This window comes from Chiloscyllium punctatum, chromosome 32, assembly GCF_047496795.1.
Source record: "Chiloscyllium punctatum isolate Juve2018m chromosome 32, sChiPun1.3, whole genome shotgun sequence".
NCBI classification, from domain to species: domain Eukaryota; kingdom Metazoa; phylum Chordata; class Chondrichthyes; order Orectolobiformes; family Hemiscylliidae; genus Chiloscyllium; species Chiloscyllium punctatum.
In genome coordinates, this window is record NC_092770.1 from 11,607,014 (window position 1) to 11,622,091 (window position 15,078).

The 15,078-nt window shown below is 40.3% G+C and overlaps 1 protein-coding gene across 2 annotated transcripts in view; it reads right to left on the reverse strand.

Moving 5' to 3' along the window:
- Positions 1–460: 460 nt before the first annotated feature.
- LOC140457891 (CD82 antigen-like) overlaps positions 461–15,078 on the reverse strand; it is a 40,744-nt gene continuing 26,126 nt past the window's right edge. Inside the window, exons 6-9 of one of the 2 annotated variants that reach the window (XM_072551637.1) lie at positions 12,413–12,520; positions 8,956–9,105; positions 6,170–6,253; positions 461–1,867 (exon numbers count right to left, since the gene is read on the reverse strand). In XM_072551637.1, coding sequence (XP_072407738.1) covers positions 1,805–1,867; positions 6,170–6,253; positions 8,956–9,105; positions 12,413–12,520 — 405 coding nt within the window. In that variant the 3' untranslated portion in view covers positions 461–1,804. Of the gene's footprint in view, positions 1,868–6,169; positions 6,254–6,971; positions 7,031–8,955; positions 9,106–12,412; positions 12,521–15,078 lie in introns of those variants that run through there. The other variant, XM_072551638.1, reaches the window with a different exon arrangement.

Consider the following 15,078-nt stretch of genomic DNA (forward strand, 5'->3'; position numbering starts at 1 on the left):
CAATAATTCCTGACATGGAAGTCTGAGCAGGCAACCAGTGGCTGCAAATTGTCAGACATCAACCTTGGCCAGCATTCCGCACCATCTCAGAGCACACTCTTTGGGCAGCAACTTCATTTAACCTTTATCCATGGAGATTGGCATCAGCAAAGGAGCAACATTATCACATCATTAAGTCACATTTTGAACTGGCATTTAGTACAGTTCAGCAATGCAACACTGCATCTTGGAGCTCACTGACACCTAACATTGCAATTCTGTATTGATCTCGACAAGCGCCCCCAGTTTGTTATAGACCAGAACAAATCCCCTTAAAATTATGTTAAGATGATAGTCGAGACCTTAACTTTTTCTTATTGTAAAGGTAAGTGTAAGGCATTGCTTTCCAGATGCAATTTGATTTGTCAAACTTTCGATGAAGCAAAACACACTTTATTTTAAACTGTAGTTAAAACACCGATAAAATAAAAATAAAAGAAAGGAATGAACTTAACTGTAACTCTAACAAAATGCTTAATAAAATAATAGATATATTAACTATTACTAATTTACTGTTCCAATAAAGTACGATCACATAAACACAATTGGCAAAGGCAAACTCAGTAAAGTAGATTGTCTCACATTGAATTCTAGCATCAAATAGAGAACCCCAGCTTTTAGCTATAACAGAGAGAGGAATAAGAATTTCTGCATCCAGCTTCAAATTCCCAGAAATTACATAAAGCTAAAACAAAAAAATTCTGGTCCTGTGGGAGCATGACCCCACCCATTCAGGTTGTTTCTATTGTTCTAACTTAAAAAAAAGGCCTCACAAGCTGTTTCATTTATTGGCTTTGGAGCAGACTGCCTGGCACCATGGTCTCAATCTTTCTTCTTAAAAAACAAACAGTACAAAATATACCACGTGAAACCATAGTATCGTCATAGGTATAGACCCAAAATTGCTCACAATATTTGAAATGTGGTCTGACCAGAGCCTATTATAGCCTCAACAGGACATCCTTGTTCTTGTATTCTAGCTCTCTCAAAATAAATCCTAACTGCCAAATTAACCTGAATGTTAACCTTAAGTAAATCCTGAACTAGAACTTCTAAGTCCCTTTGTGCTTCAGATTTCTGAATCCCTTCTCCCATTTACAAAATAGTGTACACACCCATTCTTCCTACCAAAGGGTATAATTTCACACTTTCCCACATGGTATTCCAACTGTCACTTCTTTGTCCACTCTCCCAGCTTGTCCAAATCCTTTTGCAGCCTCCTCACCTTTTCACCACTATCTGTCCCTCCATCTGTCTCTGTATCATCTGCAAACTTAGCTACAATGCCCTGAATTCCTTTGTCCAGACTGTTAATGTACAAGGTCACCTAACCCCTTTGTCTTTTCAGAGTGCAAATTGTTCAGAGAACTTCAATGTGAAAAACTAATTCATATGGAACTGTGCAAAATATCTTAAGATTTAAAAGATGATTTGACAAAATACTTCTGCAAACTTCATGTACATCATTTCATTAGGTTCTACAATAGAATTTGGAAGAATTCTGAAAATTGTTGCCATTGCCGTTAACTATTTAGCCTTCTATTCAATTATATCAAAGGATTAATTAGGGGTCAATATCCTTAGAAGAGGCACATTAAATCCAAAGCATCCAATAAAACAATGCTTTATTTCTAAAACAAATTGTTGCATTTCATGATTCTTCAAGCTAAACAAGACATTAGAATTGATTTCTGATTGGAAGATGCATTTGTTTCATGTTAACAGATGAAACAAATGATATTTTTCAGATAAGTTGTTTCTCTTTTCAATAATTCTCTTTTTTCTTTATCAATTTGAACAGATGCACAGCCATGATGAACTGCAATACCTAGGAGGAGAGAAACAGTTAAACAATTGTGAATCATATACTAGGTTTAACTAATTGAAATAGCAAATGATTACCAGAGATGTCAACCGGTTTAGCAGAAGTGTTCATCCGTTTGAAATAAAGACAACACGAGTTAAAGTAGCTAACAGGTGAAAACATTCAAATGCATCAATTTTATCAGCTATTATCAGTAACAGTCAGTTCTTGGCTCCAGCCAGTTTGAAGTTCCCCTTGTTATATGCTAATTTGTGCACTGACTGGATTAGTACTTGCCTTAAATCCTCTATGTTAAATAGGAACTGAAGCATATGAGAGACTGGCCTTTAGGCTAAACAGATGGAACAACAGGGTCCTCTAACAGCTTGCTCTCACAGCACAACACTGTCCTCTCCACCCCGAAACTATCAAGATCCCCATAGAGCCATTGGACAATTTAAATCTACTCCCATACCATGAGAGCCTTCTCTTAGCAAGGGCAGATATTGACAATGAGACTCAACAATGCTGCCAGTGTGTCAGTACAATCTTTGGCTGTCTGCTAAGAAGAATGTTTAATACAAAGACTTCAAACCTGACACCAAGTTCATGGTCTACCTGTGTTACCTGTCTTCTTGAATGTGTCATAAACATGGACAACATATAGCAGAGATCTCAGATTCTTTGAGAATTATCACTAATGATACCTCTGTAAAGAGTCATCTAGACTTGAAATATTAGCTTACTTTTCCTCCATGGATGCTGCCTGACCAACTGTGACTTCCAGCACTTTTTGTTTTCATCCCTGTGTTAGCCATTGTCCACGTGCCTGACACAATTCCAGAACTAGCTCTGTATTATGACTTTGCAAGTGGTTATCTGAAGGACAGAAAAAACATTTCAAGGATATCCTCCTTCAAAAGATGTAATATCCCTATTGACTCATGGAAGTCCAAATTGGAAAAGAAGCATCCATAAAGGTGCCAACCATCTTGGGTGTGTTTGACAGGTCCTGATGGAAGCCAAGTGTAAACAGCAGAAGGAGTGTGTGAAAAGTTGAGAATCCCAACCGCTCACTTCAACAAATATCACTTGCCCTACCTGTGGCAGAGTATGCGGATCCTGCATTTGAATATTTTGTCACCTCAGGGCTCTTAGCACCAGGATGAAAGAAAATCATCCTTAGATGCAAGGACTGCCTGAAACATGACAACATTCCATTGGGATGGATGGTGATCTCCTTCGTTATTGATGGGCTGGAAATTTTATTTTCAGCAATTCCTCTGAAAAGCACTAGTGGAGAGAAAGTCATGGGAGGAAAGCGCTGACGATCAGAAATTACCCCAGCACAGTCGCACACCAGCTAATTTATCTCTCCATAGGCATTAGAGGCTAAGAGAGGAACACATTAGATAAAACAAGTGCAGTGCCAGAATATATATTTATAATGTGCATGCTTATGCTTTAATGTAAATTGACCTGAGAATCTTTCATAAAGCATTTAAAGTATTTAACAAGTAATCAAACACAGATGGATCATAGATTTTTGTTTCTATTGTACATTCTAACCCATTTTAACTCAAATTAAATGAGATCAATTCTCACTTAACATAATTTTCCAAGATAAAATTATATTTTTGTTCATCAATTATGTAGAACAGAATTGTTGTGGTCATTGTACACTGGGTGACCTAATGGCATTGAAAGATTTTCTGGAGTTGGAATTTCAAGATAAATTGTTCCTTTCAATGGCTACAGTTAATTATTACAGTAGCTATAGAAACATGGGTGTGGATTTTTATAGATCCTGGGAGCAGGTTGGTGTGCAGTGGGCCAGTAAAACAACATGAATGTCATGATTGATGCTTACTCGCCTGTCCTGCTGTTGTTCTACCATTGGTTATGGAAGCATTGGGCAGTTTGGTTGACTGTGGGCTAATTGAGGTCTACATGTGGCCACCTCCCACTGCCACTGAGATATAAACAGCAATAGGGAGGCTTACACCAAGCAACCAACATGGCAGATATCACATCATAGGCTGGTCAGATACAGCAGAAATGCCTTGCCCCATTGAGCTCTCCCCATTAGATTGCCACCCTGCCAGTCTAACCAAACATTGGCGCCAATCTCCTTGCCTCCCTCACAAAAATCTTCTATCTTGGCAACACCCTACACCCCAATTACCTTTCATTCTGCCTTGGCATCCTTGGTTTTTGGGACAGAATTTGGCAACAACAGTGACGATAGCTTCTGACTACATTGCGAGGATCTGAGAGATACTCGACTGAGGACCTGGATGGAGGTGGAAGTTCTATCTTACATCAGGTAGCACCCCTCCAAATGATAAATGCTTGCAGAATGAGTGAACTCTCCCTCAACATTTTAGAAAGAGTCTGGGGAGCCCAGCACTACATTAAATCCAGCCCACAGCAAATATATGCTATTAAAGCTATATGAGGAACTTAGCATTCTGTTCATGACTGCCAATTTTTAAAACAAAAAATGACACTGGTAAAACTTTGTGGGAAGGTGAGTCGATATACCCATGTACTTCATTATTTTTTGGGATCAGCAAACAATGAGTTATATCGTTCTGTTCTGCTGAACAGAGATGTTTTTTGAAGCAGGTCTGATTGAAGGAAGGTCATTCAACCATGACTTAATATTCTGATACATGTTGGTTTGGTCATAATCAATAGTAATAGAGTGACTGAAGAACTTAAGAGGACAGTATAACCATGATAACCGAGTGACTGGGAGAGATCAAGACACAAATAAGTGTTTGTTCTTAGCTGCATATTCTCTGAAGTTCATACCATGTGTTTACTTGTATTGGAATTTAGCCTTAGAATGAGTGAAAAGTTGAAATGCAATAGTTAGAATTGATATTAGTGTTTTGGAAAAATGACTTTGCTGTATGGTCAGCTGAAATTATGAAGCACACATTGTGAATGAATGAATAAAGAATCATGTGTTTATAGAGAATTGTACTAAACGCCCTTGTTGGAAAATGTAACAAGTCTGTTAAATTCAAAGATCTGATTCTGTAATTGTTACCAACTGATGTCTGTGTTTAAGGCAACAAAGAAATACAATACAAAAGCAATCCAACAAGGCTTATGCCAACAATGAATACCAACTACAACAGTGAATTGATCTATCTCTCTTACATTCATCTTATCCAGGATTAAATAAATAGACCGTTCTCAATAAATAGTGAAAGAAATAGATCTTTGGCATCTACCACATTCCCAAAACTTATAAATAAGCTATTTTTCTCAGTCTCCAAATCTTTGTTCACAAATTACTAGAATCATAGAATCCATACAGTGTTGAAGTAGGCCATTCAGCTCATCTAGTCCACACCAGCCCTCTGTGAAGCATCCCATCCCCTAACCTATCCCTGTGACATTGAATTTCTCGTGGCCAATCTATCCAATCTACACATCTTTGGACTGTCGAAGGAAAAACCAAGAGGAAACCCATGCAGACACAGGGAAATGTACAAACTCCATACAGACAGTTGCCTAAGGCTGGAATCAAACCCTGGTCCCTGGCGCTACTGAGTGAACAGACCATTTTCTCTTCAACTAAGAATCCACTAGAATCAAATTAAATACAGCATAATGCTCCATAACATTTAATTAATTGTCAAATGCACGTTCACTTCTTCATTGCATCTTCCTATTGTCCTATTGTAACATCAAAACCTCAGCAAACAATAGGGCCAATTACAGCTGAGACTGGTTTCATGCCACATCTAGACATGTGTCTGCTGAGTATGGCTGCCAATGGCAATCAGGAATAGGAACTATATCTAATTATTCCCTTTCATAATGTTACAGTGAATTGAAGTCTCTATTACAACCTTATCTAACTAGGCACAGACATGACATTGAAATGTGAGGCAATATTAGTTTCTAAGAACATGTTAATATGGCTCTGATCCAATTTATCGGCTCGTAATGCAGTGATAATTTTGATCTTAAAATATTCCACTTCAAAGTGAGATCAAAATATCTATTGCAGCACCACAAGCACAGACACTCCTTCAATACTTGTACTGAGCTTGTCAGAGCAGACCCAAAAAAGGTTATTCACAATTATTTTGAGTTATTGACTTGAAGTGAGTGTTTAGATATTTAACATTTAAACTATTACCAAAAGTAAGAGCAATTGGGAATTGCATGGCCAAAAGAAGATTTGGTCTTTTTAGCCCATGCCATGAGTAATCCTTTCACTGACCAATATGATCATTTTTAAGTTTTACTAGTATTAACTTATCTACAGGTCCAAATGTTTGGATGCAAACTTATTTAATTTACCTGTATTAGGAGGAGAACAGCAGCAGCTACAAGAACTGTTGAAATGTTGCTATTGAGCCATTGTTTTATTTGTGTTCTGCAGCCCTATAAGGCAAGTTGTGTAAACGTTCATGCTATATACTGAAAGGATTTTACAGGCAACCTCAATTATCTGAACGACAGAGGTGGGGAGTATTTTGTGCAGATAATCGAATAGTTGGATAATCAAATGTTTGGATAACACAGTTTACCCAAGCATCAGGACATTGAGATCTTGTTTGGATAATCCGAAATATGCATAATCATTGTTTGGATAATCGAGGTTGTACTGTATAGACATTTATAACATTCAAATAACTGTAAAACAGCAATTAGGAAAATAAGTTTGACAATCATCATCTAATATACACGAACCAAAATGTTACATATTTGTCATTTTTTGATTGACTTTCTTCCAGTTTCACAAGTTGGCTCCCAAGATTTGGGAACAAACATGGGTTAAGAACCTCCCTATAATAAGGAACATCAGAAATTTTATGCCCCTGCTTAGCCACCATCCATTTCTTCCTCTAAACTAAAACCCGAGAAAATATTTCTTAAACAAGGCTGGCCTGACTCCACTTGTTGACCAGTTAATTTTGATTTAATTTTAAGCCAACTCAACATCTGAAATTTGACTTCTAGTTGTTACAAAAAATGGTAGTGCTGACATGAGAATTCAGAAGATCGGAGCTAAATAACAATGGATCCAAGACGAAGTTTTGTTGCCAAAGCTTTATTTACATTTCAAATTTTGTCATAATTTGGAACATCCCCTCTGCACCTCTTGTCATGTTCACATCGAGTGATAAAGGAAGGATGACATCACATCATAAATTAAATCTGAATGAAGAATTAAACTTCAAATAGTTTGAATGAAAAATGAAATATTAATGCAAAAGCAACATCAAAACTGTATGAGCTGCATTATACAGAGCATTGCCATGGTATAACATTCTCAAGGTAATTTAATGGTAACTTAATTTCCAACAGCAGTGTTTTTAAGAGGAGGTTATTTTTGCTAGTTCTAGTCCATGAGATACAGATTTTCTTTTAAAAATTAAGAATTGGATTTTCCATTTTTCTGCCAGTGGGCTTAACAGGAAGGGATCCGTAAGATCCAATGGGATGTTTGCCAGTTGCCTACCTACCTGCCCCTGCCCCTGGTGCTCCTCCTGCCCCCATCACATGATGCAAGTAGCATTACTTCAAATGCTACCAGCTAAAAGTCCTATTCATGGATGCTAAATACTGAATAGTTGAAGGTTATGTATTAAAAAGGTTTTGGATATTGATTAGTTAATTAGACTTCTGTAAAAATAAAATTTATTTTATAAAATATTTCAATCATTTTTGTAACTAAACAAATTTGGCTTCATAAAAAGACTACTAAGACCTGTGTTCTTTTCATATATTACACATTATCCCAAAAGAACTGTCTTCTTTTAACCTGATGTATTTTGGTCAAATCTAGTTTACTAAAAAGTATACTTAAATGTGTACATAAAGAAGAGCCAGTCCAGCACTGGGAAATCATTTAGAGTGGAGATGTAAACTCTATGGAAAGCAACAAGCAGACTCCACCAAAGCATTTTGGTCTTGTTGTATTCTTCAAACATAGGCTTGGAGGTCTGCTCACACTTAAGGACTTCATCTTGCCAGAATTTAACCAATGGTAGGAGCGGCCTCAGCAAGAAAGGATGTCACCAGCTGCTGCTGGAGAACCCTTTACACTTGTTAAAAAACATATTTATTTGCTTGTGTGGTAAATCAGGAACAGTCGGTTCTGCTATAATGCGTGTTTCTTCAAAGTAAATTGGCCTTAACGCGATTGAAGACTTTAGACCGTTATTTGCAGAATGTGAACTTTCCTTACCGGTATTGGCTATGATGCGACTCTGGCCCCATTAGCTTAAATGGTGTGGCTATTGTACGATTTTCTTAAAATGCGAGTTTGTATCACCTTATATCGGAACTGGCTGTATGCAATACTTATTGTCTTTGTGGATGCATCCATTAAGCTTTGGAGGACAACAAGCAGGGCAGTGTGTACCTTTCCCAGCAAAACAGGATTAGAGTAAGCTGCAAGTCCACCACTTTGATCACACCATGAATCTGATCCCTTTCTCCTGGGCTGGGGGCTTATTTAATTTTGTAGGGTAAGATCCCAGCAGAATTCTTCAAGAAAGCACTGAGAAGAGAAGAGGCACTGAGGGTGACACAGTGGGTCAGTGGTTAGTACTGTTACCTCACAACACCAGGGATCCAGGTTTGATTCCAGATTCGGGCAACAGTCTGTGTGGAATTTGCACATTCTCCCCATCTCTGCATGTGTTTTCTCTGGGTGCTCTGGTTTCCACCCATAGTCCAAAGATGTGCAGGTTAAGTGAATTGGCCATGCTAAGTTCCCCATAGTGTTCAGGGATGTGTAGGTGTGTTAGTCAGGGGTAATGTAAAGTAGTAGGGAATGGGTCTAGGTGGATACTTTCCTGAGGTTTGGTGTGTACTTGTTAGGCCTAATGTCCTATTTCCACACTGTAGTGATTCTCTGATGCTTATATCAAGAATGAAGTAATAGCAGTCCATTCAACACAATGTGATAAAGGATTTTCTTAAAGGGGAAAGAAGAAAGTGTGGAGTGAAGACCTATTATTATTGTCAATATATAAGATATTGTAAGCTGAAATTAATGCTGAAGATATGTAAACACTTCTTTTCAATTTTTGATTTATATTTATGGAGAAATGGAAATTATGTTAATACCTTACCTGTGGGTATATGTAGCTACTCTCATTAACTGTACAAAGAAAAGTAGAATCATCTACAGTAAAATTGCTACATGAGCAAGGTAGAGATGTCGATAAAATCAGATCATTCTGTTCCCAATCTGTAGAATTGTAATATCCACAACATTGAAACTAGGATACAAAAACAAATAACATTTGAAAAGTGGGGGTTAGAGTTTTGAAGAGCAGAGAGATATGTTGTGATGATTCCAGGAATAGCAGGACTTGATTTCCAGAGTATGACCACATGAGGCATAACAGGTAAATCGAGTCTAAATCTTTCGGACACAAAGAAATCCAAAATTGTTGCTGTCCCCTTGAAATCATCACACCTCTATCTTACTAATTTTCAGGTCATAGAGTCAAAGAAAAGTACAGCATAGAAACAGACCCTTCGGTCCAACCTGTCCATGCCGACCAGATATCCCAACCCAATCTAGTCCCACCTGCCAGCAGCCAGCCCATATCCCTCCAAACACTTCCTATTCATATACCCACCCATATGCCTTTTAAATGTTGCAACCATACCAGCCTCCACCACTTCCTCTGGCAGCTCATTCCATACACATAACACCCTCTGCAAGAAAAGGTTGCCCTCAGGTCTCTTTTATATCTTTCCCCTCTGGCCCTAAACCTATGCCCTCTAGTTCTGGACACACTGACCCCAGGGAAAAGACTTTGTCTATTTATCATATCCATGCCCCTCATGATTTTCTAAACCTCTACAAGGTCACCCCTCAACCTCCATTGCTCCAAGGAAAACAGCCCCAGCCTATTCAGCCTCACCCTATAGCTCAAATCCTCCAACCCTGGCAACATCCTTGTAAATCTTTTCTGAACTTTTTCAAGTTTCACAACATCCTTCCAAAAGAAAGGAAACCAGAATTGCCTGCAATATTCCAAAAGTGGCCAAACCAATGTCTTGTACAGCTGCAACATGACCTCCCAACTGAGCCTTTAAATGGGCAAAGATCCTGCTCACCTGCAATAGTGTTTAAATATACAAATTAGGATCCAAAGATGGTTGGATTAAAAAGGTTTCTCCCCTAGTGAAGACATAGCAATTGAGATTAGAAACCACCAGAATACTATGAAAATATCTTCAGGGAGGAAGCAGAGAATCTAAAGGCATATCACTCACGATGTAAAGGAACAGAGAACAGAAAGATATCCTGAAGGCAGCCATACAGAGCTTGAGCCTGTGGGATTTGGAGGCGATTCATAGAGAAATTTGCAAAGAAACACACCTTTAATCACAAGTTCATCAGGAAGTGATCAGCATATAGCGTCGAGACTCTGTGGGAAAAGGAGCATGTTGCGTGGTTCCCAGAGCAGACAGTGAAAGTCATTTGGCAGAGTGCATCATTATCAGAACTTTCCAACAAGCACCAAGGCATCGCTTGTTTGGTGGTGACAAGGGCACTACTTGGGAGATCTTTCATATTCGCCCGGTCAGCCTGCGTCACTACATGCTGCCCTCAGAGCAGCTGCAGGTTTGGGGGTGGGGGTGTGTGGGGGGTGGGGGGTGGGGGGGGGGGGAGCGGTTGAGACTGTCACCCATCTCCGTCCAAAATGTACCTTCGCAAAGGGAACTGGAAGGAGATGCAGTTGTTTTTGTTGAGGTTCTTCATGAGCAGCTCCATGATACTGGAGTCTGTGCTTTATGGTCTGTTCTGCAGGATGCACACCGTGACAAACATCAACTGCACCTGGAGGACCATCAATTCAGTGAAAGGCACTCTTTGGTATGTCAGAGTCTTGTTGGTCTTCCAGAACAAGGAGTTGACCCTGACCAAGTGTTGCAGACTGGCACATTTTATGTCATAAAGTGTGGCGCTGGAAAAGCACAGCCAGTCAGGCAGTATCTGAGGAGCAGGAGAGTTGACATTTTGGGCATAGGTCCTGTATCAGGAATGTGGAGGTGGGGGGCCCAAGAGGGCTGGGAGATAAATAGAAGAGGATTGGGGCTGGGAGAAAGGTAGCTTGGAAGGTGATAGGTAGGTGAAGGTAGGGGGTGATAGTGATAGGTTGGAGTGGAGGATGGAGTGAATAGGTGGGAAGGAAGAACGACAGGTAGGAAAGTTCAAGAGGGCGGTTGGAGGGTTGGATCTGAGATAATGTGAGGGGAGGGGAGATGAGGAAACTGGGGAAATTGACATTGATGCCATGTGGTTGGAGGGGCCAAATGCAGAAGGTGAGATGTTCTTCCTGCAGGCATCAGGTGGCTAGGATTTTGTGGTGAAAGAGGTCCAGGACTTGCATGCCCTTGGTGGACTCTGCATCTCCCCTCCCCTCACCTTATCCCAGATTCAACCCTCCAACTCAGCACCGCCCTCTTGAATTGATCTACCTGTCCATCTTCCTTCCCACCAATCTGCTCCACACTCCTCTTCGACCTATTACCATTAACCCCCACCTTCATCTACCTGTCGCCTTCTAAGCTGCCTTCCCCTCAGCCCCACCCTGTTTATCTCTCAAAGCCCTTGCATTATCAATCCCCCACCCCAACATCCCCCTCTATACCCCACATTCCTGATGAAGGACTTATACACGAAACATCAACTCTCCTGCTCCTTGGATGCTGCCTGACCTGCGTGCTTTTCCAGTGCCACACTTTCTGACTCTGATCTCCAGCATCTGTACACTTTCTCCTGGCACATTCTATGTGCTGAGGGATACACTAAAGGTTGGGGCAGCTGCCACTTAGATGCAGTTGGGGAAAGGTGTTTCAGTTAAAGGTAAATGGGGGGGGGGGGAGGGGGGGGTCTGTTTGGTTATCAGACCTTCCTTGTGCCTCGGGTATGGGTAAATATTGGTATTGTGTAAGAGAGGTCTTTGGTTTCTTTGGGATAGAGTCAAAGTTCAACATTTATTGCTTGCTTGATATGCATTTGTGCAGAACTGAACTGCTTTTGTGTCAATGTATACATACAAAGAATCTTTTTATGAACAAAGTATATTTTTGAAACAAAAATGATTTGGAGGTGAGTAGACAGAAGCCTAGGACTGGTAAGTAAAACTGAATACTACATGAGAATTGAAACAGCATTTTCTTCTGCGCTTGAAACCTGCAGATTGGAATGGTGGCATAGAAATAAGATGCAGAGTTAATCACATTGTTGGATGTACAATATGCTATGGATGTTCTTTGCATTGTAATATTCTATGAGAATGAGTTGCTACACAAATGTACAGCTATTGTGGCCCAGACTTTTGTCAGACTGCTTTTTTAAAAAAAATAAACTTGTTATGACAAACCTCCATGGTAGGTGGGACCTTGTGACCACAGCATCACAAAGGTCTTGATTACTTTGTTTTTTAACATTAACATACGTGATTCTTCAAAGCAATCAAGAATGATGATAGCCACGACAAAAGAAGTGATCCTGCCAACTATAACATGTTAAGTTGTTGTTGTTTATTCTTTTTGTGAACTTACCTCTTTCTGAATGACATCCATAAAATTCCATTTTAATTCTTTGGAAAAGCTGTCATTGCCATAATGTTTAATAACCTCAATGGTTTGCTTATCCAGTACAGTTACAATCTGTTAAAATTAAATATAATTGGATTGAATGTTCATTTAAAAGCCAGCAAGACAATAGAGCTACAAAATAATCCTTTTGTAAATACACGCAAAAAGACTCAGAAACTGAAAAGCTTCATGATTAAAAGTCAAATCAATAACGTAAAATTGATAAAACGAAACAGTCAGCTACTGGTGTCATGATTCTGCATGTTCAAACTATATTAATTTGCTGAACATTAGTTACTTTCTGATACAAAACACTGACTCAAGCAGATTTTCAAAAGACATTAGAAACTGGCAATTAATTTCCTACGTGTATGATATAATGACACAGAAACATAAAGGAAACTAATCTTTTAACTCCAATTAAACTCTTGAGGATTAATTCACTGAAGTTAATATAATAGTCTCCTGTAATACCATTGAGAGCTTTTCCCACATGGGCTGGAAAACACTACACCCACACGGAAGTGCACTTAGTGCCTCAGTGACTCATGAACATGTCTGATGTGGCACATACATATTAAGAGGCAGTGTAACTATACAATTAAATATGGAAAAATTGAGTGAGAAAGTACTATTCAACTGCACCAACTGATTACTTTACAAACAGGGTAAGGTTTATCTTGTTTTTCAAGTTTACGGTGCCATGGTGGCTCAATGGTTAGCACTACTACCACGGAGCACCAGGGACCTGGGTTCAATTCCCACCTTGGGAGACTGTTTGTCTGTGTGGAGCTTGCACATTCTCCCCATGTTTGTGTGGATTTGCTCTTGTTTCCTCCCACAATCCAAAAATGTGCAGGTCAGGTCAATTGGCTATGCTAAATTGCCCATTGTGTTAGGTACATTAGTCAGGGGTAAATGTAATGGAATTGGTCTGGGTGGCTTACTCTTTGGAGGGTCGGTGTGGACTTGTTGGGCTAAAGGGCCTGTTTCCACACTGTAGGGAATCTAATCTAAAAAAAATGTTCACAGTGGTTCTGAGACACTTCAGCCACTTTATGTTATTTTAGTTGACTGACATTGTTCTTATTTCTGCTTTCCACTGTAAAAGCTCCTGGTTGTCATTCAGACCTTAATCTGTCACCTGTGACTTTGCTGAACAATCTTTGTCAATGCTGTATGTCTGGAATTTGGCAATTCAGAATATTTATGAAAGTAATTTGACAAAACAGAGGATTGAAATGGGCAATAATATACACTATATATCATATATTCATAGATCAAATACATTTTCTTATTACAAAACAGAGCAATATTTAAAATCATATCATGATAAAATGAATTAATACTTCAATATATAGCATCAATATTAAGTAGGAGAAAGTGAGGACCTCACCTGTGACTATCAATGATACAAATATCTCAGTGAGGGTCCCAGCAATCATTTCCCTATTTACCCACAGAGTTCTAGGGTACACCTGATTAGGAGAAAGTGAGGACTGCAGATGCTGGAGATCAGAGCTTAAAAATGTGTTGCTGGAAAAGTGCAGCAGGTCAGGCAGCATCAAAGGAGCAGGAGAATCGACGTTTCGGGCATCAGCCCTTCTTCAAGAATGAGGAGGATGTGCAAAGCAGGTGAAGATAAAAGGTAGGGAGGAGGGACTTGGGGGAGGGGCGTTGGAAATGCGATAGGTGGAAGGAGGTTAAGGTGAGGGTGATAGGCCGGAGAGGGGGTGGGGGCGGAGAGGTCAGGAAGAAGATTGCAGGTCAAGAAGGCGGTGCTGAGTCTAAGGGTTGGGACTGAGAAAAGGTGGGGGGAGGGGAAATGAGAAAGCTGGAGAAATCTGCATTCATCTCTTGTGGTTGGAGGGTTCCTAGGAACAGTCCATCTTCTGCAGCTACACTGGCACCACCCCCCACCTTTTCCTCCGCTACATCAATGACTGTATCGGCGCTACCTCGTGCTCCCACGAGGAGGTTGAACAGCTCATCCACTTTGCTAACATCTTCCACCCCAACATCAAATTTACCTGAATCATCTCAGACTCCTCCCTCCCCTTCCTAGACCTCTCCATTTCTATCTCGGACAACCGACTCAACACGGACGTTTACTATAAACCGATTGACTCCTACAGCTACCTAGATTACACCTCCTCCCACCCTGCCCCCTGTAAAAACGCCATCCCATATTCCCAATTCCTTCGCCTTCGCCCTATCTGTTCCCAGGAGGACCAATTCCATTACCGAACAACCCAGATGGCCTCCATCTTCAAAGACCGCAAATTCACCTCAGACGTGGTTGACGACGCTCTCCAGCGCATCTCCTCCACTTCCTGCTCCTCCTCCCTTGAGCCCCGCCCCTCCAATCGCCACCAGGACAGAACCCCACTGGTCCTCACCTACCACCCCACCAACCTCCAGATACATCGTAGCATCTTTCGTCATTTCCACCACCTCCAATCAGACCCCACTACCAAGGATATATTTCCCTCCCCTCCCCTATCAGCGTTCTGGAAAGACCACTCCCTCAGCGAATCCCTCATCAGATCCACACCCCCCACCAACCCAACCTCCACACCCGGCAGCTTCCCCTGCAACCACAAAAAATGCAAAACTTGCGCTCACACCTC